Here is a 26,245-nt window from a genome sequence, read left to right as displayed (position 1 = left end):
CTGCTAGCCACTATCCATCTCTGCTTACCAAACTACATAACAGGTTTATAATTTCATAAAATTTTCCAAGTTGGTTAGTACACCTTGTATTATATATGAGCTTCAGTTTCTTCCCATAAAATTTTGCTGATTTTAGTGAAGACAAGAAAACAGAATTTTTATTTTACATTAGCATAAGATAACAAAAGGGATTTACGTAAACATATATGGAAAAACATATATTAGCGGGCCTATCACATTTACCTGTTTACAGGTTCTAATAATAAAGAAAATCAAGAGACTGTCAAATCTATACACAGTTTAGTGGGAAACTTCAGTTTTCAGGTCGCGAGTTATATTTTTCTGCGATCTCTTCATGTGGATTCAGTAGTGGTTGGGACTTCATGTTGATTGGATTAATACCACTCAGGAACACATCTTGGGTGACTGAAGAACTTGAAGTACACATAGGCACTGAACCAACATCTTGAGATGCTACACAAACTATGAGATTCTCCTGCAATACAGAACCGGAAGTGCTATACGCCAAATCATCAGTATCATCCAAAGGGACTTCAACTCCCTCTTCAATTATCTGTTCAGTAACAATACTATCAGGATCTAGGGAGTCTGTAAAATTAATCGTAGGAACAATGTGTTCATTGACAGAATCATCTTCCGTTTTTAAAATAGCTGGATTTTCATTGTAACTACTGCATCCATTCAAACTCTGACTAACGGAAAAACGGTTTATAACACACTCTGACTGTTCTGAGTTTTCACTAATATGATAGTAGATGGAAGGACATACTGGATTATTTAATTGTACATTGTTACACTCACCATAACCTGGTCTGAGTGTATGAGCCTGGAAAAATAAAAAGAATATAACACATTTGCTAATTAAAAGGAAAATAAATGCTGTTAATTGTATATAAAATATGAAGACATTTCAAGGGATGATAGCATACAATGTGTGGACCTTTGAAATATATGACCGTAAAACACAAAAGGTTGACATGTTCAACGATACAGAAACCTTATATGCGTCAGTTACGATGTCAAGCTTTAATCCGTATTACCAAATCCACACCAAACCCTACATCAAAACAACAAGTTTCTATATGGACTCAACTCCTACCATGACTTTTGTTACTAATTTAACAGTTACATCAAAGATTGCTTGAATAAATCCGAAAACGCATCGTTTATTTTGGTCAAAAAAATTAAGAGGTACCAGGATATTTCAACTTGTAATGATTTAAAGTCAACATGATAAATGGTTGATTGTTAATCACAGCATAGGTTTTACAGTTATGTATTTATTTGAACACAAACATTGGTATAAGGAGGCACTAAATACATATACGTCAGACTTGAATCTTATTAATAACACCAAACCTCGATCTCCGATCCCTAAGAACATTGAGAACGTATATTAAACTAAAATATCATTTTGAAACGAACAGTAACGTTTCTTACGGTATATATATATATATATATATATATATATATATATATACATATTGCGCATTGTATTGCCTAGCAGATGAGTCAGTCAGTCAGTCAGTCACAACGTAGAACTTCGTACGTACGTACATCAGTTCGAGTTGCCATACCACATTAGCACAGAGATGTAGTTGTCGATTAAAATCCCATAGTGGTAGAAGTAGTAGGAGTATAATCAGAAATCCAAAAGATTAGGGTTTGAAGAAATTATTGAAGGAGTATAGTACAGTGAAATAAATTTGGAAAGAGAAAAAGATAAAGACATGAGGAATTCAGAAGATTAGAATTTGGTAGAACACAAAGAGTGGATGCACCTTCGCCATTGCAAGCGATTTTGAGCCATGTCATTCAAGGTCTCTAACCATAGGTTGTTATCATCTCGCGAATCCCAACCAGGTAGTCTACACCTACCAACATGGCCCAGTCCACTTGTCAGTGACTTCATAGATTTGTGCCACGTTTTGGTCTGGCCACCCCTAGCTTTCTTCCAACCTACTCCTACACCATGAAACATTGCACGTCGGGGCAGTCGGTGGTCGGGCATACGTAACACATGTCCCAGCCATCTCAACTGATGAAGTTTCACTACTTCATCAATCGATTTGCCATCCCTACCTAGTACTCGTCCCCTAACAACTGCATTACTTACCCAGTGGTCCCAGGATATACGAGCAATGCTTCGAAGACACCTATGATCGAATACTAGTAGCCTACGAATATCCTCTACTCTTATTGGCCATGTTTCACTGCCATAAAGTAGGACGGAGCGAACTGCTGCACAGTAAACCCGTCCTTTGGTTGCTAGACGGATATCTCGCCTACGCCATAAATGACGCAAGTTGGCGAAAGCTAGACGAGCCTTCTGTATCCGTGCTGAGATTTCGTCACATACCAGACCACAAGGGCTGATGAGACTCCCAAGATAAGTGAAGTGGTCTACACGCTCAACTACTTCACTCCCTATCATTAGTTCAGGTGTCGCTGCAACCCAATCCTGAAGTAACATTTTGCACTTCGAGGGAGAGAATCGCATTCCGAACATGCCTGCATAGTTGCTTATAGTGGTCAGAAGACTCTGCATGTTGTCAGCGTCTTCACCGAGTAAAACTATGTCGTCGGCGTATTCTAAGTCAACAAGTGAGCCTCCCGGCAAAAGTTCAACTCCTGGAGGTTTAGATGATGAAAGTGCTATCTCTAAAAGTATGTCAATGACAAAGTTAAACAAGAATGGGGAGAGTGGACAGCCCTGACGAACGCCACTTGAGGTAATCAGTTCTGATGACAGTTCGCCATAGGCTCTAACTCGACCAGTTGTGTTCGAGTAGAGAGCCTTTATGAGGTTAATGTACTTCTTTGGTACTCCTTTCACTGACAAACACTGCCATAGAACCTCACGATCAACTGAGTCAAATGCCGCCTTAAGGTCAAGAAATACTACTATTGTGGGACGTCTGAATGTATGTCTATGTTCTAGGACCTGACGTAGGGTGAATATCTGGTCTATACAACCACGTCCAGGTCGAAAACCAGCCTGGTTTTCTCTAGTCTGCTCTTCACGAGCTTTGGTTAGGCGACCTAGTATTATTGAAGCTAATATTTTAGACACTATATTAGTCAAACTGATTCCTCTGTGATTGTCACAGGAGGACTTTTGTCCTTTCTTATAGACTGGCACAATCAGTGATTGGGACCAGTCAGATGGAATTACGTCCAGTTCCCAGATTCTACCTAAGACCTCAGTCAATCTCACTGCTAGTACTGGACCACCATCCTTAAAAATCTCAGGGGTCAACCTGTCAGGGCCTGCTGCTCTCCCTCGCTTCAGATTTCCTATAGCTTTTTCAACCTCGCAGAGAGTTGGAGGACTTACATCAATTTGCCATTCAGGACGACTGGGGATCATGGGTAATTGAAGTGTGGCTGAAGGCCAGTTGAACTGATCCCTAAAGTGTTCTGCCCATCGATCCAATCTCCTGGATTGAGAATGAATAATATGCCCATCTTTATCTGAGATGGTTTCACTGATATTCGGGTTCCTAATACCGGTTTCTTTAACGAGTCTGAATAGCTGCCTACTGTTACCTATTGCCGCTGCCTTTTCCATCTCTCTTGCTTTCGCTACCCACCACTGTTCACGATCATTACGTAGGCTTCTTATAAGTCTGCGCTTAAGTTGACTCCGCTCTTCGTTATGTTCAGAGCCAGGTGGGATGAGTTTACGAGCATCTATCAGTGCGGTAGATGCTGCCGAGATCCATTGTTTCTCCCTAACGTTATGGTTTACCTTACTAGCGGATATCACTGCTGTTTCCACAGCTTTTCGGATGTCATTCCACGCTGCTTCGAGGTGGACACAACTTACATGGCTGCCTAACTGTTTTTCTAGTTGTTCCTGAAATATATTCTTAGCTTGCCTATCATTAAGTAGAACCCTTAGAGGCTTCCCTGCAGTGTCTTTCCTACGACCAGTAAGACGCAGACAGATACGTGCTCGCACTAGAGCATGATCTGAATCTAAACATGTGCCCCAGAATGAGCGACAGTCTTCTATCGAGCCCCTCCATCGGTGGCTGATAGCGATGTGATCTAATTGGGTCCAACGTTGGGACGAATTCGGGGGTCGCCATGTCAAAAGATGTTTTTCCTTATGCTTAAAGTTAGTATTTGCAAGAAATAGGCGGTTATCTGAGCATAGCTGCAACAGACGGTCGCCATTATCTGTTCTTTTCGCCATGACACCATAAGATCCACCCAGGTGTCTTTCCCTTTCACTTAGTTTACCTACTTGAGCATTAAAGTCACCTGCTACTATTACTACATCAGAACGCCTAGCTTTTCGGAGAAGGTCAGAAAGTTTCCTGTAAAACTCATCTTTTATATCGTCTGAGCTGCAGTCAGTGGGAGAGTAGGCAGAGACGACGAAGAGGCAACGACGAGTTTCCCTGTCTTTCCGGGTCCTTACTGAACCGTTTACTCGGACAGCGCATAGACGACTGTCTACTGGGATCCAGTCTAAAAGAGCTAGTTCTGCCCTAGGACTTAATGCTATACCTACTCCAGTGAGGCCACGGGAAGCAGCATCAGGGCTTCCAGATACACGAAGCGTGTATCGAGATGAATCTTTATTTTGATTAGGTGCGGTCAAATGAATGACACTACTCGGATCTTGTATGCGCGTTTCGGAGACGCAGCATACATCGATGGTGTAAGATTCTAGAGTCATAGCTAAGGAAGCCTGTTGTCCTATTTGGCACAATGTTCGGACATTAAAAGTTCCTACATGTAGTTTAGAGCGTGGTTTCAGGAGACCAGGAATAACGTTCTGTGTACTCGAATCGTTTGCCCTAGCGGTGCGAGGTGATAAAAGGACGTGGGAAGGGTTAGTCGTGGAGATAACAGAGTTATTAGGAGGTGTAGAAAGGATTTGAAAGTGACCAACTTGGTCTCGTGTGCAGTTAAGGGTATGAGGGCTAGTATCACTTCCCGGCTGCCCACACCGTGGAAGGGTATTTCTCGAGGGACCTGAAAAAGAAGTTGGATTAGTGTTGGTCTTAACGACCTGGGGGCGTGACCGCAGTGTCCAAGGGACAACTGCTTGAGGCCGGTCACGCACGGCCTTTTTGTGGGGGATTTTTGACGTGTTAGCTCCGTTCTTCAAAAGTCCTTACCGCCGGAGACGGAAATCCGTGGGATAAGGCGAGGTGTGCATTTTTAGGGTCGACCTTTTCTAACCCTACCCCTCCTTGTGGGAAGGCAGCATCGCTGTCATGCTGGTTGTCTGAAGGAAACACCTTACTGCTTTCACACCTCTGTACAGTCAGCAGTACGACTTCGCCTTCGGACCTTGGGATTGCTGCTTTTAGTCTCACCGCTCTTCAACCGACCTGTCTGGCATGGTAGGACCTTGAGGAACGATTGTTCCAGCCAGCATAGCTCGATTGGATCATCACGATAGGCAAGCCCGACCACCACGTCAAGGTAGCAGCAACGGTCGGGGCCTAGCAGATGAAGTGAAAGTATACTCGTCTACTGTGGATACAGGTTCAATTGTGCTTGTCTTGATTGTTAGAGGTATGATGGCGGTTATCACTTCCCGGTTGCCTACATCGTGAGAGGGTTCTCCTAAAGGTACCCGAAAAGGGAATTGGGCTAAAGGTGGTCTTAGTGACCTGAAAGCGTGACCGCAGTGCCCAAGGGACAACTGTTTGAGGCTGGTTGCACACGACCATTTTGTGGGTGATTTTTGTATTAGCTCCGTACTTGTTGAGATCTTATCGCAGGAGACGGATATCCATGGGACAAGACGAGGTGTGTATTTTTAGGGTCGACCTTTTTTAAGCCCGCCCGCCCTTTATGGGAAGACAGAATCGTCGTTATGTTGGCTGTCTGAGGGAAACACATTACTGCTGCCACACCTCTGGTACAGTCAGCAGTACGGCTTCGCCCTCGGACCTTGAGTTTGCTGATTTTAGTCTTACCGGCATGGTAATGTGGTGTGTACTACTGATGTCGACAGATGAGTAGAATGTATCATCAATCAAAAGCGAAATGTCTGGCGGCAGAAGGTTAAGAAGATCAAAGAAAAGAGAACGAGAACAAAGAATGATTAGCGTGGACTCGAAAGAACAATGAAGTCTGAGAAGATTGACTGGTATTTGCAAAAGGAAATCAAGTTTGAGACAACTGATTGACATTTTGCAAATTAAGTATTTACTGTATGATTCTCAGATTTTACTAAGATGTTCTGTAATTTTGTGCTCAAATACATTCGATTGGCCCTACTTGTATTCTCCTTCACTACAGTAGGATCTCGAGGAACGACTGATCCATCCAGTATAACTCGACTGGTTCATCACGACAGACAAGCCCAGCCACCACGTCAAGGTAGCTGCAATTTTCGGGTTCAATTGTGCTTAGATTCTAGAGATAAGAGAGTTATTAGGAGTAGGAAGGAATTGAAAGTGACCAACTTGGTCTCGTGTGCTGTTACGGGTATGAGGGCTAATATCACTTCCCGGCTGCCCACACCGTGAAAGGGTATTTCTTAAGGGACCTGAAAAAGAAGTTGGATTAGTGTTGGTCTTAACGACCTGGGAGCGTGACCGCAGTGTCCAAGGGACAACTGCTTGAGGCCTGTCACGCACGGCCTTTTTGTGGGGGATTTTTGACGTGTTAGCTCCGTTCTTCAAAGGACCTTACCGCCGGAGACGGAAATCCATGGGATAAGGCGAGGTGTGCATTTTTAGGGTCGACCTTTTCTAACCCCACCCCTCCTTGTGGGAAGGCAGCATCGCTGTCATGCTGGTTGTCTGAAGGAAACACCTTACTGCTTTCACACCTCTGTACAATCGGCAGTACGACTTCGCCTTCGGACCTTGGGATTGCTGCTTTTAGTCTTACCGCTCTTCAACCGACCTGTCTGGCATGGTAGGACCTCGAGGAACGATTGTTCCAGCCAGCATAGCTCAATTGCTTCATCACGATAGGCAAGCCCAACCACCACGTCAAGGTAGCAGCAACGGTCGGGTGAAGAGATAATAAACAACAAACAATCTTAGAATGCAGTTTTTAAATATTCAAATCCCCCTAAATTGCACAAGGAAACCCCAACTAAATACAGGGATAGTAAAACTGATCTTTCGAATACATAGATGTGAACAGAAAAAGGTGGACAACTTCTATAAGATAGGCTTGACAAAAAAAGACTTAAATCAGGAAGACCCCAAATAGTCAAATGCTAGCAGGAAAATGAAGAGTTGGTGAGCCTGCATAACCACCATTGACTTTCAAAGGCTTTTCAGATTTTGATAATACAGTATTAGTATCTGAATGTTTTAAAAACAATGGTTAAGCATGTGAAGAGTATTGAAAGACAAGATTATTGTTATTATCCAGTTGATATATCAACTTTTAACTTGTGGCACACAGTCTCATATTCAACAGGAAAGGATAAAACATACGGAGAAAGAAAACCGGTGACGAAATACTCATAAACTAAAACTCCATCGTTCTTACAAAAAATATATTAATTAGAATGACAAACATGTTGGCGTCCTTAAAAACGTCACTGTGGAAGATAAAGTACTGTCAGACTAAAATGTGTCTACATGAGCTTAGTATACCAATGAAAGTGGATTTTATGAACAAGAAAGACTTAAAATCAACATAACTACAAAAACGTGATGTTCTATCCCAGAAACAGGAACATACATTTTATTCATTTTAAGACCTCACGATTGGCATTCAGTAATAAAATGGACAGAAGTATTAGGAACAAATAGCACTTACTTTGTGTAACTGGAACCAAGCACGACAACTAGCAACACGAGCCCATACCAAAAGGCTATCAGTAGATATTCCAGGCTTCAGTTGTTGACCAAATGCCAGAACGACTTCGAAATGAGGACATGACTGTTGATTTTGACGATATGAGTCCAGATGAAACAAAAACTGATCATAGTCGAATATTTTCTCCCGTAACCGACGTCCAAGCTTCTTTGCCAAAATATATTCTCCACCCACCGTAGGAATATACACAAAAACAGCACACTTGCATATTCTTTCAGCGTATATACTACCATGGATAACCGTCAGTATGATTCCCCTGACCATATTATCCAACAAGAGATCAACATAGGCCTTGTTGGCTACTGAGATTTGGTGTGGAATTTGTGCTTCAATAGGATCAGGAGCAGCAGGTGAACTGATCTGTAAGATACATTAGTCAAGAAAATAGTAAATACCTCATCAAATCTTCCATAGTAAATACAACAGCCATTAGGATTGGTAACTATTGTGTCTCTAATGCGGACACTTAGATGTTGGATGCGCACACCTAACTGATGGTATTCTGGTTCCATAATGTCAGGTAACAACTGAACATGTTGATTTGCTGAACCACTCCCAGGGACAAAACGGTTAGGAAGAGATATGCCGCCAGTTATAACTGTAGTGTTGTTTGGAGCTTGATACTCAGTGTAAGTTGATGGGGATAGGCTGGCATAACTATCTAAGTTCATGCTATCATTATCGCATCCCAGTCTTTGATTAGCATTCGTGCTAGTAGAATTGTGATAAATCCTGTGACGGTTAAGCTGGTGACCTTGGAGTAAATAAGCAGGGCGATAATTGGACTGGATATGTTGAACACCATCACCCCTTCGGATCTGAAATGATATAGCAGTGATAAATCACTCAATGACATCGATTGAAACGTTTAAAATAAATTTTATATAATATTCCTTTCAATCTTTGTGAACTTGAGCCAAAAGATGAGGCACTTTCGACGGAACAAAAATGTTTGAAGCAACTTCTTAAAATTTGGGTACAGGTGTTGAGGTCGGCCATTATAGTTGCGAATATTTTACATAAAGCAAGTACAACAATATGTAGCCCCAAGAGAGTGGGTCACCCCAGATCTGTTTCTGCGCAGCAAGATTGAAAGTAGCTTACCTTTATCTGAATCATTAATAAATTAACAAATGGTGACTATGCAGAATGCAGCAAGATAACTATCTTCAGCTTGTGAAGTAAGACCCCCAAGAATTGGGAATGTTTGTTAGCTACCTACGTCCGAGAGTCACTGGCTCCAACAAATATTTAGATGATCTAACCTGGCAGCCTACTGATAGAACACAGCCATTCAAAGATATGGGCTTTTAGAATACTTCTCAACAGAATACTACGCAGGATGAGTGTGAGCAAAGTACCTGGCAGTCTGGCTGAAATACGATGTTTGTATCTCAACAATTGATGGTCTCAAAACTCCGAGTTTAATGTTCTGGTCGTTTTTAACTGCCTATATTGAACACTAAAGGCTGATGTTAAAACTACAACAGCAAAGGTAGTCATTTTATATAAAGGCGCTCTAAACTATAACTGTTTCATATTATTATTACATATTTATAAACGAAGTTATAAAAACTGCACAACGCTACAAGATGTTAATCAAATCAAAGATAGCAAACAACGGTTGGAGATCCCTGGTCTGATGTTCAACGAGGGGTAACAAGCGCAAGTTTAATTCCCACTACGATGGTATGGACGAGACAATGGGAGTGGAAGCGACTATGATGACAAAAAAAAAACAAGACAAATAAGTGTACACATATTAGACTCAAAATTACCAGATAAACCGGACCCTCAACAATCAACTATTCTAACCATCACCGATCAAAATTATTTGAAATATAAAGGTAAGCACATAAAACTTCAACGCCTTAGAAATCGAACTTAATCATACCCCAGAAACTAATTAAGATAATTGATGTAGACAAATTTAGAGATTCTGATTTTACTTATGCAAGTGGAAAATAAATGAAATGATATAAGACTTAAATGCGATGCAAATGGTGTTAAGTCTAAGTAAGCAACATCATACATACCAGAGCGAACCGATGGGAATTTGACTTGAGTCCTGACAACTTCTGGACAATCAGCGTAGGTCGTCTTGAGAGTGGAATTGGAGAATTCACTGGGGAGCTAGCAGAGTTCATTCCACTCCACGAAGTGAATCTACACCCTGCCTGTATACCATCGAAAATCATACTAGCATTTCTTATTGCATTCGCTCGCCATAGAGATTCTGTTTTGCTAACAAAGCGATACACTTTAAAAGGTTCTTCACAGTGTAAGTTGTGACGCTGCTTGACCTCTTGGATATCAGGAGCTTTGTTCAGCGCACAACGAAGCCGAGTTTTCCACATCGGCCAGTCAGGTGTATCGATACCCTCTCGATAACGCCCAGTAACAACAGCCCAGTCCTGAAAAGTAAGAATGTTTGTTCAACGATATACCTTAAATATGGCAGCATCATCTTCCGTCCATGTATGCTTACTATGATGCTTCCAGGGAATCCTAAATATTCCCTTTTCTCTGTCGATCCACTTTAGTCCTTCGATCCATCCGTCGTTAAGTCGACTTTCCAACCAAGGCCGAAGCCTGACACGAATATCCATACACTAAGAAAATCTACAAGAAGAAATATTGCATTATTTAGATTGTATACGTTGGAAAAAAACACGGTAATATAACTACCATATCTATTATTTAATGAAGAGATGGAATGTTCAGGCAGTGCAACAAATTCTGCAGAGTGACAAAAGGAAAGTGAAAAAGAAAACGAAGATGAAACCGAATCCATTACCGTTAACTCTTTTGGCGCGCTGTTAGGCCATTCAATTATTCGCTTCAACTTCACCTTTTGGTAGAAATAGTAAACTTTGTTCCTTGGGATATGAGTGTCGATAGCTTTCAAAAAAGGGATCCCAACCAATCTTTTGTCATTCAAAGCATCACTAAAAAAACATTAGAGTTGCAATGGTAATCTAGGCTGTCTCATGCTCCGTTTCAACTCAACCAACATCTAGACGAGGAATTCTGTCACTCATTTCACTTATTTTCGACACAACGGTTTTTGAGGCTCTATCCATTTTAAAAGGGCAGTGGTATTTTCCCTCGTCGAGTAGGTCTTTTAGCTTTGATTGTGTCCTGAGGTGTAAAGGCTTCTGTTACATTTATCTAGGTAAGATTTTCAGCAACAGTAACATAAGTTTCAGCCTTTTATGTTCAGCGTCTATAACTTTCGGGGCTCTGAAAACACTTATTCTATAGATTTGTTTTTTTGTTTTTCTCACACTAGGAGATTTTTCGTGTTGTCCTCTCTGTGAGCTCACCTAACAATTTTAATGAAGTAAACAAAACATCGTTGTGGCATACCAAATTGCTTCTTTTCGGTCGAGGATGGAATGCAGTGTTACAACTGCTGCAAATGGTATCATATGTGCATCTAACTCACACCGGGTGCATACAGAAGAATTTTCAAGCCATTATCACCCTAGCCGTGCAAAGCATATCAGCCTACAAAGTCTCTGCTGTTTCTTGAGTCGATTAACGTGATAGATACAGCTAGAAAGATGCTCTCAGACAAATAGCCAGCAGCAGATGAGAATCTGTTAGATTTTAGGGATGTAGGGATCGCTATCATGGGTCCAGCTTTAGATTTGAATGACATCATCGAGACGGATCCCCATAACGCAGTGGATAACAAATAAACAGATTTAAGCTCTAGCTGTAAATAATTCTCCAAAATCAATAGCTCTGTAAGTGTTCGACATTGGATGCTGACCACACTAGTTTTAGTGGACTCGTTTAGCTGAAAGCGCTCGGTCATGCATCCATACCAGATCACGTTACAAAACGGCGTGGGAAACATTTCCTACGATCACTAGTCAGATTAGATCAGTCACTTCTCGATATATTGATAACCCATCAAATATATCTTCCAACCTCCTCGCTTCTGACTTTTGATTTTAACTGGGTTGGCACGTTTCGACTATAGGTGTTACTGGTAATGAGTTTTCAAACTACAATACTGGTGGTATCTTTAAAGCACTGTCACAGGAAAGAAAGCACGTTAAAAAGCAACAAATTACAGAAAGCTGTAAAATATATTTGTTGATGGTTTCAGCAGCAGATTCCCATATTGACGCAAGATAGACTATTCAAGAGCAAAGCCTGAGCGGCGTAGACTATTTAATCAAGAAACATGATAAGGTCAACGACTGGCTTACAGTAGCACCCAGAAAATAAAGAAAACAGTAAAATCTGGACACCTGATGCGAAATTGGGACGCAGTGATGAGATTTTAGGGAACAAAACCCCACAGCTTGTCAACACGGATCTCTTTGAAAAGTCAGTCATTTTTAGTCGGTTGAGAGTCTTCCAAAAAGGGACCAAAGGTTAGACTTGAACACTAGCCAAACAGTAGTAAGTCCTTAATGAGCAAGCTCCTTTTGGAAACAGTAACAGGATTTGGCATTCATAGGCCTTATCGAAAAGGATAAAAAGTGGATCCTGAAAGTAAGCAGGCAAACCGCCTCATAAAAATTGCTTTTGCTTCTGCTAAGGAAGGAAACCTAGTACTGAAAAACTTTGTAGAATTGTAGCCTACTTCGTTAATAGTACTGCTCTAGTAAGATACCCGATCCTAAAATTGTAGATTTGTCATGATGTAACTGCCTAATCTATATGATCTTACGTGGAAATAACGTCGTTGTCTACACCGACTCATAGTATCGCAATAACCACCAACATATGTTAGAGAACAGATTTAGGTTGAATATAGAACAATATGTTTAATATGAATAAAAAGTATAGGCTACACAAGAATGACCACGCATCCAAGGCCGAGCCATGCCATTCGAGGGATTGGAATTCATCGAATTCATTCGTCCCTTCTTCTCCATCGTGGGGCTTTTCTCTGCGTTAAGAATTAGATATCTATTTTTGCAGTTGTCTCGTGTTCAGCGTTGAGGATTGTGTTTTTAGGGCCCTATACCATTACGAATTCACGCAAACTTGTAACAGCTCAGGTTGGTTGGTTAAGAGTTGACCCCAAACAACCAAGCATATGCTAAAACAGTATTGTTCAAGTATTCATTCACTTCCTTACCTTTTGTAAGCGTTATATTCCCTACTATCTTATATGGAATGTTGAGAGCCTTTGTTTGTCTGAACAGATAATCCCACGCTCCACTGTGACTGCGCGAAGATCGAAATAAAGACCTATTCACTACTTCTCTGGTTTCTTCTATCAATAGCACGAGGGTTACCTATAGGCACGAAAGTGGTGAGCCCTTTTTGAACACAATTTAACCTCATTTCTGATATTAATTTTTTTTTTACTTAATCGTAAAAGTAGACCGGATTATCCGTAAACTAAGTTGAGTATATAACTAGTTTATTCCGTATTATCTTAAGTTATTCGTGTTATAGTAACCATTTTTCGTGCTAACTTTATTGCTATATTTGTCACATACCTCATGTCAGACTCAATAGAAACCCATAATCTGGAGGATTTGTCACCAGTGGAGATAGACACTGTTATGACTACGAAATCCCGACTTCCAGAATTTGATCGTAGTGATCCTGAGTTGTGGTTTGCTCAACTAGAGCATTATTTCACGAGACACAATATCAAATCTGAAGGGATTCGCTATAGAGACTTGTGTTCTATCCTTCCTCCTTCAGTTGCCAAAGAAGTCCGTGACTTGATTTTAGATCCACCATCACCACAACCATACACCATCTTAAGACGAGAGATAATGAACCGTTTATCATTATCAGATAGTCAAAGAATCCAAAGACTTTTTCAAGGTGAAACACTAGGTGATCGGTCGCCCTCACAGTTTTTGCGTCACCTCCAAGTGTTAATGGGTGATAACACAGTGGGTGAAGCAGTCCTAAAACAAGGATGGATACAAGCTCTCCCATGCTACGCCCAACACTGTTTGGATGCACAAGATCCTGAAACCTCATTATCTCATTTAGCGCGTATAGCCGATAGAATAATGGAGAGAGGTCCTCCAACTGGACCAGGCACAATAAATCACACACAAAAAGTAGAATCAGCAAAAGACCCCGTCATAGAAGGACTCATTGCGAGTGTTAAGAGTCTCACTGAGGCTGTCACCAGAATGCAAATGGGTCATAGAAACAGGAGCAGGTCACCACAACGACCACGATCCAAGTCACAAAACAGGTCACAAATGTCCAGACAACCTGGGCAGTTTTGTTGGTACCACTGGAAGTTTGGTGTCAACTCAACCAAGTGCATGCAACCATGCGCCTGGCCTAAGCATAATTCTAAGACAGCGGGAAACGAGTAACCCCTCCCCAGGTCGCGACGACTGAGGAGGGGCGCCAAAACAGTCGCTTGTTTTATGTTAGAGACAGAAACTCTGGCTTGAATTTCTTGGTGGATACTGGCGCTGCTCTTAGCATCATCCCTCAAAATAAAACTGAGATTAGTCGAGAAACATCATCAATTACACTTCAAGCTGCAAATAAAACTAAAATTGCGACATTTGGGCAGAAAAACTTAACCCTAGATTTGGGGTTCAGGAGGCAATTCCCTTGGGTTTTCACGGTAGCCGACTTAGATCTGGCAATACTGGGGATGGACTTTCTAGAGAGATACGAATTTCTAGTTGACACCAAGAGACGGCGATTAACACTAAAAGAAACTTCGTATTACACAAAAGGCAAAGAAAGTCACATCAGCTCTCTTAACTTGATTCAAACTCCTCCAGTAACAACAGCGAAATTCCAAGATATACTCGCGGAATTTCCAAACTTAACTAAACCAAACCCACAGCCTTCTAAAGACAAACTAAAAGTAAGTCACACTATCAAAACCGAAGGTGCACCGGTTTTTGCAAAACCCAGGAGACTAGCACCAGATAAGCTCAAAATCGCTAGGGCCGAGTTTGATTATACGCTACAACTGGGTATTATCCGTCCCTCTGATAGTCAATGGGCATCCCCTTTGCATATGGTCCCAAAGAAAAATGAAGGTGACTGGCGACCGTGCGGGGATTACAGAGCCCTCAACCGTCAAACCGTACCAGATAGGTACCCAATACCGCATATCCAAGATTTCACAAACGGTTTACAGGGTATGAACATATTCACTAAAATTGACTTAGGGCATATCACAATATCCCAGTGGCTGATGAAGATATCCCCAAGACAGCTATTACAACACCCTTTGGCTTATTCGAGTTTGTACGCATGCCATTCGGCCTGAGAAATGCGGCACAGACATTTCAAAGATTCATAGACAATCTACTTCGAGATATGCCATTTGCGCAGGGGTATATAGACGACTTGTTAATTGCCAGCCCCGATTTGCAATCACACGAACAGCATGTAAAAACAGTGTTAAAAAGACTGGATGAACATGGAATAAACATACATCAAAGTAAGTGTGTTTTCGGTGTTCAAACTTTAGAATTTCTCGGTCACACAATAAGCCCAGAAGTAGACACCATTAAACAATACCCCATACCTAGTTCTCTAACACAACTGAGAAGTTTTCTAGGTCTAATTAACTTTTATCGCAGATTCATACCAGGTTGTGCACAATTAATGCAACCTTTGACAGATTCACTAAAAGGAAAACCAAAAGAATTCAAACTGTCTTCTGACGCTGTCGAAGCTATTAAACAGCTTAAAGATAAATTAGCTCAAGCAACTACGTTGATGTATCCGAATTCTCTTTCCCCACTTGCTTTGATGGTGGATGCTTCAGATAAAGCAGTAGGCGGTACCCTTAACCAACTGGTTAAAAACGCCTGGAAACCAATTGCTTTCTTCTCAAAAAGACTCGCTCCAGCAGAGACAAGGTATTCTACCTTCGGGCGAGAACTTCTTGCAATCTACCTAACCATTAAACACTTCCGACACATGTTAGAAGGCAGGGAATTTATAGTCTTTACGGATCACAAACCACTAACGAATGCACTAAAAGCGAGAGCTGATAAATACCCACCTCGAGAAGTCCGACACCTTGACTATATATCACAGTTCACAAGCGATATCCGACATGTCAAAGGTCAGGACAATCAGGCGACAGATGCTTTATCTAGGCTAGAAATAAACGTGCTACAGCAGTCTACAGTAAACTTCGAGACGTTGAGAAACGAACAAGAGCAGGATCTAGAATTACAAAACCTGCTTAAAACAAACAATCCAAGTCTTAATTTAAAACAGTTCCCATCACCTGTCAATGGTATTCTAATCTACTGTGACACGACCAAGGCAATGCCGCGACCTTTCGTTCCCAAAAGTATGCAAAAGTTGATATATAATAACTTTCATTCTTTGTCTCATCCTGGCGCAAAAGCTTCAACAAAACTAATCAATGCCAGATATATATGGCCGAATTTACAGAAGGATGTACACAAATGGGTTAGAGAGTGTTCAGCATGTCAACAATCAAAGATAAATCGTCACACAGATTCACCCATAGGTGTTTTCTCGCAACCAGATGCACGTTTTGCCCATGTGCATATCGACTTGGTAGGTCCTTTATCACGTTCAAACGGTTTTAATTATCTTTTTACATGCATAGATCGATTTACCAGATTCCCTATAGCCATCCCGATAACGGACATCACAGCGGAAACAGTAGCCAAAGTTTTCATGCAGAACTGGGTAACCATTTTTGGTACACCCATAACAATAACGACGGATAGAGGAGCGCAATTCGAATCCGAACTATTTAGTAACTTGGCTAAACTTCTAGGCTCCAATAGGATACGCTGCACTGCATATCATCCTCAGGCTAATGGGATGGTAGAACGTTTTCACCGTCAGCTAAAAACCGCCCTTATATCTCACTCAAACCCCAATCAGTGGACAGAATTCCTACCGTTAGTTATGTTGGGAATACGAACATCTGTCAAAACTGACGCAGTGTTCAGCTGCGGAACTGGTATTCGGAACAACTCTGAGACTACCAGGTGAATTTATTAACCCTAATACTAACAGTCAAAAACTTAATTTAGAAAATTATGTAGATCAACTACGGGACCACATGTCTAAACTTAAGCCGATTAATACTCGTGAACAATCGCGCGCCGTATATATACCTAAAGACCTAAGCAATTGCACGCACGTCTGGATAAGATGTGACAAAATAAAAGCACCACTCAGTCCTCCATTTGAAGGTCCTTTCAAAGTCGTCTCAAGAAAATCTAAATATTTCGTGATAGAAAAACATGGAAACATCGACACAGTAAGTATTGATAGGCTAAAGCCGGCTTATCTAGATCATGAACCACCATACGTGTTGTTAGATCGTCTAACTGACAAATCCATTACGGAATCGAAATGTAAAGATGATAAATCTTTACAAATGACTAAAACGGTTCGCTGGGCACATCCGATTAGTCAGTCAAGGATGTTGATAGTTTCGACTGCAGGATAAATCTAACCACGTAGCTAATCAGACCCTGCATCTACTTAAAAATAATTTTCTTTTCCTCATTCCGCCTCACATACAACTCCCCAGAACTTTTACCTTTGATATATAAGTGTTATGTAAAATATTTTTTTAAATACTGGACACATAAGCTAGGTATTCCGAAACGATGGCTGAGGATTTTATTCAAACTCGTACAACTTACACTGGCAAATACAACGAATTCAAAAAGCAACCCAGGCGAGTTTTATAATTTCCTTTTCTGGTTAACTAACTATACTAGCTATACATATATACCATATGAACTAATTCTAAAAGTTTTCGGTCGAAGATATGTTTAGTAGCTTGATACGATTAAAACTAAAAGTTTTCGGTCGAAGATATGTTTAGTAGCTTGATACAATTACTATGGTCAAGTACTTATTAAAGTTCTCATCATTTTTTTTTTAATTTCTGACATTTAAGAATCAATAACCGTGAAGATATGGTACAGTACGTTACTGTAAGGTTACTATCTTAGCCGCGTTGATTCCACATACCTAATTTTAAACACAACTTATAAAGGAACTGTTAAGTAATCATAACATTGAACTGACGATATGACTATCGTGGCTATGTTAACGTTAAACCAATTATTATTAGTGGCCCATACAAAACCCTGGAACTTAACACTAGCGTTATAAAAAAGACATGTTATGTCAATAGCTTATATATATACTTTTTTTTCTCGGTTTAATAATAACGTAAAAAGAGTATTTGACACAACTGTACTTGATCCGCATACTCAATGCAATTTTTTGCTTCTTAACCGTATATTCGTTTCCGTTTTGTGGATTACTCTGATGCACCCTTGGTTACGCACCTAGTTGTAAAAAGCGGTCATCACTGGCTCAAGGTCATGCACTTGATCGATTTTGTTAAAGAGTCCAACTTCTAGCAAGTTCACCCTTTTACATATACGCATTACAAAAGAGTTTTTTTTTTGTTGTTGCTGTTTTCATGGTTCTTCGTACACAAGATATCTACACTATGTTTATTTCCTTCCAGGATACCAATCCGTTCTGGAGGCCAAGCACTTACATGAACGGAACAATTATCAATTGCATTTATGTATTTCCATTTTGTATCTTATTATTTTAGGCAGGCAGTGGAGCAGTTCTTCAGGTTTGCTTGATTTTCACCATTACCTTTGAAGTAGACTCTTCTTTACTTTTTACTTGAGGGCGACTCAAGAGGCAGGTGAGTAAACACCTGATAGCCGGTCTGAGCATGGAAAAATCGTACCTCACCAACATGGTGTTGGGTAGCCCGCTCGCGGCACTTCCTCAGATATTCTTATTCCACATTCTCACACTTTCTCTTGAAAGCACGCAGCAAACCGTCAGCGATAGTTGTAGAAAAGATCACATGCTACAAAGATGACAAGCTGGTAAATGAAGAGACATCCATGGACTATCATTGAAAGCGTTAGTCGTAACTGATTGTAAGTCAAATAGTGAGCGAGTTGATAATTTCGCCTTGGGATGAGAAATAGAACGAAGGTGTTATCGATAGATAGGTTAATCGAACCGACGTTCCTACGGAAGTCGATTCTAGGGGGAAGCTAATGTAACAGCTCAGGTTGGTTGGTTAAGAGTTGACCCCAAACAACCAAGCATATGCTAAAACAGTATTGTTCAAGTATTCATTCACTTCCTTACCTTTTGTAAGCGTTATATTCCCTACTATCTTATATGGAATGTTGAGAGCCTTTGTTTGTCTGAACAGATAATCCCACGCTCCACTGTGACTGCGCGAAGATCGAAATAAAGACCTATTCACTACTTCTCTGGTTTCTTCTATCAATAGCACGAGGGTTACCTATAGGCACGAAAAACTCACTGGATCTGGAATATGCAAAGTGCGGATCTCAATCTGACTGATCATATTTAAAAACAATCAGCAAAAGCAAAAGAAAATCAGTGCCGCGAGGACGGTGAAAATAACATTAAACCTAACGGTTTTCAGATAGTAAAATTTCTGAGTGAAACGGTTATCAAAGCGATCTCGGCCATATGTAAAAAATCTCCATATAATTAAAAATATGTCACACGAATCCGGAAGTCATGCGACAGACTGCACTGAAAAGTAGTGCGTGGAGGACAGCTGACAGACAAGGCTGCTTACTCTACCTATTTCTTTTTCTTCTGGTGGTTGACCTTGTTATGAAAGCCTCGACATCTGAAAGAAAAGCACGGAATGAAATAGCCAGCTTGCACATACCTGATGAATTTGAAATTCGCATAAGACCTAGCTCTTCTATTACACAAACACCAACAAATACAGACGAAGACAACAAATGTAGCAGCCTCTACATCAATAAGCCTCAACATACGCAAAGGTAAAAGCAAGATTCTCAAATACAACACAGAGAACATCGACCAAGCCAATCACGCTTGATGGAGAAATTGTGGAGGAGGTGGGAACTTCCACGTACCTGGACAAGGCGGATTCGATGAAGATGTAAAGTCAAGGATTGGCGATGTAACAACAGCATTCCTACAGTCGAAGAACATTTGGAACTCAAAACAACTGTCAACCAATATCAAGGTCAGAATCTTCAGTACGAACGTCAAGACAGTCCTACTGCACAGGGCTGAAACTTGGAGAACTGCTGCAGCTTCCATCAAAAAGTATAAGTATTTACAAACACTTGTTTACTCAAAATGTTCAATGTCCGTTGGTCGGATACCATCAGCAACAGCTTTTTGTGGGAGAGGATAAACCAGCTTCCAGCTGGAAAGGAAATTGGGAAAAGATGTTGGAGTTGGATAGGACATACATTAAGGAAATCACCAAACCGCATCACAAGGCAAGCCCTAGCTTGGAATCCGGAAGGGAAGCGGAAAAGAGGAAGGCCAAAGAACACATTACGCCGGGAAATAGAAGCAGATATGAAAAGGATGAATGTTAACTGGAAAGAACTGGAAGGGATTGCCCAGGATAGAGTTGGATGGGGAATGCTGGTGGGCGGCCTATGCTCCTCCACGAGGGGTGACAGGCTCAAGTAAGTAAGTACATAAATACTCGCAGCCTACTAAATAATTATTGGAGCGAAAAAACGTGGTGGACATAGAAAACCCTGGTGTCTTTGCCATCTAAGCAACGTGGCTGACTTCAGAGGTGTACGATAATGAAATTCATTTGCTTGGTTTCGTCGCTTATAGGATTGACAGACTAAATCACAGTAGTGGTTGGGCTACTCCGAATATGAAAAGCATTTTAACCATGCGAGCTATCGAAACAGTGACACACTACTCAGGAACCTACGAACTGGTGAGCTGCAGGTCCAAATATAAGGGGAAAAACATTGAGTTAGTTGCAGTTTACCGCAGTTCACAATGTGTAGTGGATGACTTCTTCCTAAATAAACTTGAACCCTGGTTAATCAGACGTAAAAGACTCATAGTAGGTGACTTTAATGCACCCTTTATAAATTGGGGAGACTTAGAATTAGGAACACCAAAGACATCAAAGACAAATTTTTAATAACCACAATCGCTCGACCTTACTTCCAGAATATTAGTGATCCCGTCAGATATGATCTACAAAACTCGTCTCTCTTGACTTAGTATTCACACGTGGCGATGATAGCCATCAAATAACGTTCCTCCCACATAAAGGGAGAAACAGTCATGCAGTCATTTTATTCAAGTCCATAGTTGATATGATCTGTCAAGCATTTGCACGGGCCCGTGCCTACAGTCGTGATGGCGTCCAATTCTGCAGGCTCGGCTGAAAACTGGAAAGTTGATTCAGGCGCACCAGTAGAAGAGTCACAGACTCATTTCCGGCAGTTATACAACCGAGTTATTCGAATTTTTATACTCCGGACAGTCCCAAAGAAGAAGAGGCAAGGTCACCCCTGGATAGACTGGAATCTTAGACGTTCACTAACAAAAAAGAAAAAACCTGGAACGTCGCCATCAGCCTTGGGACAGCAGATACGATGGAACGCTACAGGATGGTATGAAATAAGTGTATAAGAAGGATCCAGGAAGCTCAGTGGAAATATGAAAAGCAGTTGGCCCAATCTGTAATCAAGCAACCAAAGAGACTGTTTTCGTGTATAAATTACAGAACATGAAAGCACCATTGGATTCTCAACCTATAAACGAGGGTGAATCTCATCTGACTGAGGAGGATCAAGACAAAGCAGAGGTCATAGCAAACATTTTCGGGACAGTTTTCACTCGGGAACCTCTTCCAGAAGACGGACTAGACCCAAATTCAACGTCACAAAATCGGCTTCTCCTTGTGGTCTTTGGTGTAGAAGACGTGCAAAGGGCCCTCGAAACTTTAGACAAATAAAAAAATTAGCAGGAACGGATGAACTACACTCTAAAATCTTGAGACAGACTACACAACATATTGCTGTCCCACTGGCTTACATATTCAGTATGCAATATAGGGGAAGTGACTGTACCCGTGATCCGGTTTCACAAGGATCTTGAGGTGACAGCAAGCCATGATCTTAAAACCATGGCTCATTGCCGAAAGATCGCAACTAAGGGTGTAGAACGGACACTCACCAAGTTAGATACTGCTATGTTCACCACAGTATACACAACCTTAGTGAGATGCAGGCTTGAAACCGCATTCAGGCTTCAAGCCGCTGTTTAAAAGATGGCTCGGATATCTTGAAAGAGGTATTAAGGGCAGCTGCCCGTAAAATTCCAGAACTCCAGGGGTCACAACACCAGATTTGAACAACTAGAGGATATAGCAGGCGAGTAGAAAAGTCAAGAACGAGTGAAGTGTCCGTGGCATACAGGTTTTCAAACCGAGTCGTCAGTTCTTAGAACCTATTACCTGAGGAAGTAGTATCCGCCTCTTCAAATGATTCATTTAGGAGAAGACTAGATACTCTTAGGAGCTTACTGGAAAGGAATTGACACGGACCGTGGGCCTTTTGTCCCTAATACACAAATCTGAATCTGAACCCTCGGGTCCATGCAGCGCCTAACATAGGTTATAGTAGCAAAGAGTATAAAAGACAAAACCGCCAATGATTACAGTAGAGTGAAATCATATCTTTTCATTGGTGTGTCTAATGTGGGTTACAGTGCGATAGCTTACACCAAAGTTGGTCGACGAAGTCAACCTTCAGATTGGGGGTTTCTATAACAAGTCTAGGGCACAGCCTATCAAACAGGTACCATTCCTAGTCTGAAACTATCCTCTGCAGTCGTAGGTGTGAGGACAAGTAATGTCTTGAAAAAGAAGCCAGCAAAACTTATTTTATAGGGCGGAATTTTGAATTGAATCGATGGCTGTTATTTATTACATCTGTAACACCTGGTGTATATACGGTACATTTGTAGCCAATTGATTGTCTGTGATTTACCAAAATTCTTTGATGAAACAGTAGTATCATGTAAAGTGTGAACATAAACTAGCAGAATGAGGTTAACGGGATCTACAGAAGGAAAAAAATATTTGAGAGAAGAATATTCTCTTCGATAAATTCTCTTCAGGTTCTACAATTATATATCCAAATTAATAATCCGAAAAAATGAACAGGTTAAAGGCAAAGTACATCGTTTACAGTATGTAAATTTAGGATTGTCAAACCAAATAGAATAAAATTGTTATTCTTTATATGACTCATACAGAATGTTAACTCGAATCTGTATATATGTTAAGTGAAAATTTAAGGTCTGTGATCAGAATAAATATGGGTCAGATAGGGTGAGAGAGATATGATAGTGCAATTACAATTCGATCGAGTGGAACACTAAATTGTGTGAAAAATTGGCTTTCGCATGCACCATAATGAATTCCTAGCTCCCCTCCAATATCCCCGGGTATTATCCAGTCGTCACCCAATAAAGCGACTGATCATCATAAATTATTATAATTTAAATGGTAGTGTCTGAGTGGTTCATGTTTTGGCTGCCATTCCTCAAACCTATTGGGTAGTGTAGGGTATCGTCATCGCAAAGCGTTTATTACAAGACTTTGTGATCTATCATAGATTTAAGGCAAAGCCAGAAGAATAAGGGGTGAAACCACTTATATATAGGACTAATGAAAGAGTGCAGCTTACAACTGTCAAGGTATATTATTTCGGATCGTTTTCAGTTTAAGAAAATAAATCTATGGGAAAGAAATATGTCTAAGTTCATATTTAAGCTCGATCTGTACATTCGAGAATGTTTCGGCTTTCATGTATGAACACTCACACTATGAGATTGGTGCCTGTTGTTAGAAGAAGTGGGTCTATATGTGAAATACGTAGTGAAAAAGGACCAAATTCCGTGGGCACTTTACCTAGATTGCGACTAATTGTGCAGCAGCAGGACCAGCAGATAAATTAGTGTGTTAGACTCGAAATGGATGCAATGTCATTTAAAATCCCACCATCGTGAGATCGGTGTAAGCAGAGCGATTTAATGAGTGGCAAAGCCCATTCATGTTGCGTAATGACCACAGTTACATTCCATCTGTTCTATGGGCTTGCGATAGGTGGAAGACGAAATTTTGAGCTACGAGATATGCCAAAGACGTTTAGATGCGGCTGCCATCCGTGGTCTGTTCATTTCCATGGGGCGCAAATATCCAGTTAAGTTGGATCCGTTTATAATGCCATCCGGTAATTAGCATATACTTGTAAGATTATGATCTAGGTTGTTATTAATACACTTGTCTGTGATACTAGAATTATATACCTATTCCACGGTTACAGAGTTGTCACGATTTGACTATGTAACCTGTTAAACCTTACATGCAAGCCACAACATTGCACATACTGACTAGCCCTACATGGCAGTCAGTGGTTGCTGCTAAGAGCTTCTAAAGAACGGAAGTACAACTCTGCAGAGGAACAGTTCGAACTAACGTTCCAGTCAGTTTCCTACGTTTAATACGGTTTATTTGGCTACGAGATTTACTTGATCTCATTATTGCCTGTGATAGGATTCAGCAATACTACTAACGCACGAAATATTGTGAAAAATCCTTTTATAACTTAAAAATACTGATAATTACGTGAAATTTGAACAGACATCTGTGGATAATTCGTTGCACATCGGTACATCAGCTCGGTGATTTAATGTACAGAAAACCAGTTATTGGTATTCATACAGGTCGATGTTGCATATAAGTTAGTTGTCGTACCGTTTACTGTCCTCAGATGGTCAAAGAATCCACGGACTTTTCACGATAAGACGTTAGGCAATAGGTTAATATTAATTCTTACGTCATCTTCAAGCGTTATTTGATGATAACACCGTGGATGGCTCATTCTTAAAATAGAGACGCATAAGGCTTTCCTATAATACGTCCAACACTGTTTAGATGCACAAAGCATGGACAAATTTTCGCCTTGACATGTTATGTAGGTCGAATCACTTACGAAACAACACATGCAAAGCGCAGAACCATCGAGAGACACAGTCGTAAAGGAACTGATCGCATGTGTCAGAAGTCATACATTGACTATCACCCAGGTGTAAACAGATGGCAGAAAACGAGGTAACTCACCACAAAGGTAAAGATTGAAGAGCAGGTCACGACAAGATCGTGATAAAGATGATGGCGACGATGAACAACAAGATGATAGTGGTAAATGGCCTTGGAACGAACTATCTCCATCAAGTAAATTGAAGATGCTTCTTGGCAATTCTTTAAGATCTGAACATGAAACGACTAATCTGAAAGATACAAATTCCGATGAATTTATCCAGTGGACTGGTGACCCTGAATTAAATCGATCAGATGTAGATGATGAACGAGAATTATTCTAAGAAAATATGGATCGAAATATAGAACAAGAGAATGCTATAAGTCATGATGAAGCTCGCAAACGGATAACGTTTGTTACCAGTCTGCATGCTCGTTTAAGTGGTTACGAATTTGACGGAAAAAATTCATAACCTAAGTGGGCACGCCTTAAAATTTGTATGTTCAATCCAAAAGAAGGACGTATATCTACTGACCTTGAAACTTTAATAATGCGCCTTATTAACCGAAGTGTTGCATCCTCTGTGTCTGGTATCGAAAAGACTATTATTGATTGTTCAAAACCGAATCAATGGATGTCGTGAGTTGAGGGTACAAACATGATTGAGATGATGTGTCATCCACAAGTGTTTGACTTGGGTCGACTCTGTACTAACAATATCACAGTAGTGAATGAAACATACGATATTGAAGCTGCTTGGGCAACACTTCAAAGAGAAGTATCTGGAGTCTTTGGTCATTATGGGATTCATGTGAATTCACGGCATTTATCGCTAATTAGTGATTATCTTACAAAATTCCGCGTTTATCATGCATTTAATAGACGTTCAATGAGTTCACATCCATTACTGTTTCAGCAAATGACCTTCGAGATGTTGCAAATGTCTTAGAAAATTCATTACTGAATGATTCTATGGACAATTTAGTCTCTCCTTCCTCAAGTTTGATTGCTGGTCGAATAATAATAATAATAATTTATTCTCAAATAACAGTTTGTTACATGAGGCATGTCGGTTTACAGGCAAAATCAAATTGTTAAAGAAGCTACAATTTTCACTGTTGAAAATTACTCAGCTGGGTTGGTATTTCATAAGATATGAATATAAAAGGATTTCGTAAGGAACATGTCAATATCACACTTGGCGCACTTTATGGAGGTAGCGTTGCAACATACAACTGATGGTCGAGAATAGATACATGCGAAGTTGGGGGCTTTTAGAAGTTTCGAACTTATATCCCTCCAGAACATCGGAAGCTTTAATAACGGTGTAGGACGAAGTCACCCGTGCCATATCTGTTTTCGGTGGAGTATCTGCAGGAGGCTGAAAAAGGTGTAAGAAAAAGGAAGGACGAAAAGCAGAGCACACAATATTCATGGAGGAATAGTTAAGGTACAACCATTTAGTCTATTTGTCTGTTACTGAAGTATTTATTAGGTAAGAACATACTAATGTGTTAAAGAAAAATAAGTGTGGGCAAGGTATGAGT

The 26,245-nt window shown here is 40.6% G+C and overlaps 2 protein-coding genes across 2 annotated transcripts; one reads left to right on the top strand and one right to left on the bottom strand.

The window, feature by feature from the left end:
* Positions 1 to 134: 134 nt before the first annotated feature.
* Smp_071470 (hypothetical protein) lies at positions 135 to 10,584 on the bottom strand. The gene is made up of 5 exons (XM_018793706.1): positions 10,284 to 10,584; positions 9,873 to 10,250; positions 8,232 to 8,654; positions 7,777 to 8,196; positions 135 to 847 (listed from the first exon to the last, which is right to left on the bottom strand). The coding sequence occupies exons 1-5, from the start codon at positions 10,443 to 10,445 to the stop codon at positions 314 to 316; spliced, it is 1,917 nt and encodes a 638-aa protein (XP_018648192.1). The 5' UTR covers positions 10,446 to 10,584; the 3' UTR covers positions 135 to 313.
* Positions 10,585 to 13,310: 2,726 nt separating this feature from the next.
* Positions 13,311 to 25,041, top strand: Smp_160980 (hypothetical protein; the record flags this gene model as incomplete). The annotated part of the gene is made up of 3 exons (XM_018793705.1): positions 13,311 to 14,152; positions 24,593 to 24,769; positions 24,804 to 25,041. The coding sequence occupies 3 exons, from the start codon at positions 13,311 to 13,313 to the stop codon at positions 25,039 to 25,041; spliced, it is 1,257 nt and encodes a 418-aa protein (XP_018648191.1).
* Between the last annotated feature and the right edge of the window lie 1,204 nt (positions 25,042 to 26,245).

Source organism: Schistosoma mansoni, chromosome 1 (genome assembly GCF_000237925.1).
Source record: "Schistosoma mansoni strain Puerto Rico chromosome 1, complete genome".
NCBI lineage: Eukaryota > Metazoa > Platyhelminthes > Trematoda > Strigeidida > Schistosomatidae > Schistosoma > Schistosoma mansoni.
This window is presented reverse-complemented; position numbering and strand designations above follow the sequence as displayed.